Source organism: Centruroides sculpturatus, unplaced genomic scaffold (assembly GCF_000671375.1).
Source record: "Centruroides sculpturatus isolate CEXI.00-Female unplaced genomic scaffold, Cexi_2.0 scaffold947, whole genome shotgun sequence".
Lineage (NCBI taxonomy): Eukaryota > Metazoa > Arthropoda > Arachnida > Scorpiones > Buthidae > Centruroides > Centruroides sculpturatus.
The window spans coordinates 198,110-200,658 of record NW_019385124.1 but is presented as its reverse complement, the minus strand read 5'-3'; the positions used below and the strand labels follow the sequence as shown (position 1 = coordinate 200,658).

At 40.9% G+C, this 2,549-nt stretch overlaps 1 protein-coding gene across 1 annotated transcript; it reads right to left on the bottom strand.

The window, feature by feature from the left end:
* Positions 1–418: 418 nt before the first annotated feature.
* On the bottom strand, positions 419–1,297 carry LOC111635105. Its single transcript, XM_023379967.1, has one exon. The coding sequence runs from the start codon at positions 1,295–1,297 to the stop codon at positions 419–421; it is 879 nt and encodes a 292-aa protein (XP_023235735.1).
* Between the last annotated feature and the right edge of the window lie 1,252 nt (positions 1,298–2,549).

Below are 2,549 nucleotides of genomic sequence, written 5' to 3'. Positions count from 1 at the left end.
ATATAATTGTGGCCATTAAAATCACCAAGTAAAAGGAATGGTGTTGGCAGCTGTTCAGCCAAGGCATCCAGTTCATTCTCATTGACTCTGACATCTAGTGGCAAGTATATAGAACAAAGTGTGACAGTTACTCCAATTGAAATCCTGACTGCCACAGCTTGCAGATCAGTTGTTATTTGTACCAGCAAGGATGGGATGGGATTTGAAACTACAATAGCAACACCTCCACTGGCACAATTGTGGCTATCATTATCCTTGCGGTAGAGATTGAATCCTTTTGAAGTAATTCTTTCTCCAGGTTTCAGATGGGTTTCTTGGAGTGCCACGCAGAGAGATGATGTAGATGATGTCAAGTGTTTAATGTCAGAGAAGTTGTTGCGTAAATCACGACAGTTCCATTGGATTATTTTGTAATCCATTATGTGTTTGAGGTAGCATTCTTTGTGAAGGTATCCCTCTTTAGTTTTACGGCTGATTTGCCTTTCGGAGGTGAAGTTGGTGGTGTTACCTCCTTATTAGTCTCTTCATCAGAGAAGTCAGAGAACTCACTCATAGACTGAGCCTCTGATCTCCTAGATTTGGAGATGGCTGCTTTTAATTTTTGTTTGTTGAGTGGGTTCTTAGCAGCCTTCTTACAACCCACGTTTCTTGTTATGACCCCTGTTTTAGGTAGGGGTGTTTTGCTTTTCTTGTTCTCCTTTTCTGCTGTTTGGGTAGATTGTATCAACAAACATTTTGCATGGCGTGTTAGCGATTCATTTGGTGAAACAGAAATGTCTGTCTGAACTCCACATCTCTTTGTGGATTTCAGAACAGCAGCAAATGTCTTCTGTCTCACTGGTGCACTTAAAGTGACCATACGACGTGCCTCTGGGTAAGGTATATTATTTATAGTCTTCACCCGCTGTATCTCTTTTTCTCTTTGCCATGTAGGACATTTTTGGGAGTAGGCAGTGTGAGCTTCTTTGCAGTTGACGCAGCATGGAGTAGTTGTACATTCATTACTCTCATGATCTTCGTTTCCACACTGGGCGCATGCACTTTTCCCACGGCAGGATGTTTGTGAGTGTCCAAACCGCTGGCATTTAAAGCAATGCAGTGGATTTGGAATGTATGGGCGAACTTGACAACGGAGATATCCTGCTGCAACAGAAGATGGCAATGTTGGCTTGTTGAACATGATTATAAGATGTTTTGTAGGTATCAACTTGCCATCGTGCCTGATAGAGATGCGTCTGACGGCTGTGACACCTTGATCTGCAAGGCCTATCTGAATATCTGATTCACTTTCAGGCATCAAATCTGCTTCAGATATCACACCACGTGATGAGTTTAAACTCACGTGTGGTGTAATAGTGACTTCTATATCTCCCTAGGTCTTTGTTGACAAAAGTTTTGCCGATTGTTGGGGTGAGGATTTTTGTAAAAGCAGGTCTCCTGAACTCAACTTTTGAATTTTTTTCAAATTTCCAATGGTGGACTGGAACAATTTTTGTATTAGAAGAGGGGAACGTTCAGACAGAGATGTTTCATTGATAGCATGAGCTATAAAATAAGTTGGCTGGTTAGATAAACTTTCATCCTTTGGTGGTATTATATCTGTACATTGATGTTTGATGGTTTTTGAATCCATATTGTAAATTTCAATATTCAGCTCCTAGTGACCCCACCCACCACGGGGCCCAACAAGGGGATGCCGTCACATGGATAATTCCCATAGACCATCACACCAGGGTTTCCCAAGAGCTATACCCTCACAATGCAGTCAAGAAGAGCACATCTTGTTTGACATGTCCGCCCGGTCTGCATCGATCGGTTGACTCCAGGCCGAGGTCAAGAATGACTCAACGACCAGCCGATTGACTCAAACAGAGCCTGATTTGAGTCTCCCGTTTATCCGAAGCAGGGGCCAAAGCATTGTGTTGGATACATTATGTTTCCCCTCAACTATCAGGATCCCCCTTTCCGGCATACAAGACACCACGCACAACAAACACGTGGGTGGACGTTCAGATCCCAGGGATGGTAAAGAGGAGTTACTAAACCATCTCTGGGAGGTCCCCTCACCGCAAACAGGAACCCACATCGAGGGGATTATCGCTTAGGTGTGAAATGGTTGTTATAGTATATATTTCCAGTTTCTGTGTCAGTTTTTATGTCCAAAGGTATGTTTTTATATACAGTAAATAATGCAAAAGAATTTTCTCAAACTTTTAGAGGCTTTCTGCAGTTGGCAAATGATGCATTTGCAGAGAATACACCAGTTATAGTAGTAGTATAGCAGCAGCATTATAGTCCCATTCTTTCTGTAGTTAATAACCCACACAAATTTAAACCCACAAAATGAACTCTAGCATTAGATCAGATCAATTTATTCTGATAGGTTATATAATTTAGTAAATATAATAAAATAATTAGCTGCTTTACTGGAGTTCACTTTATTAACAAGTTTCTCTAAAATATTTTTGAACAACTAACTTTATTATCAGAAAACATACAAGTGAATTAGCTTAATAGCAGTCACCTTCATTCCATTCTTACTTATACTG

Bases quoted from the DNA above. Each gene is read 5' to 3' on its own strand.
- LOC111635105 (XM_023379967.1), bottom strand. From the start codon at position 1,297: ATGCCTGAAAGTGAATCAGATATTCAGATAGGCCTTGCAGATCAAGGT.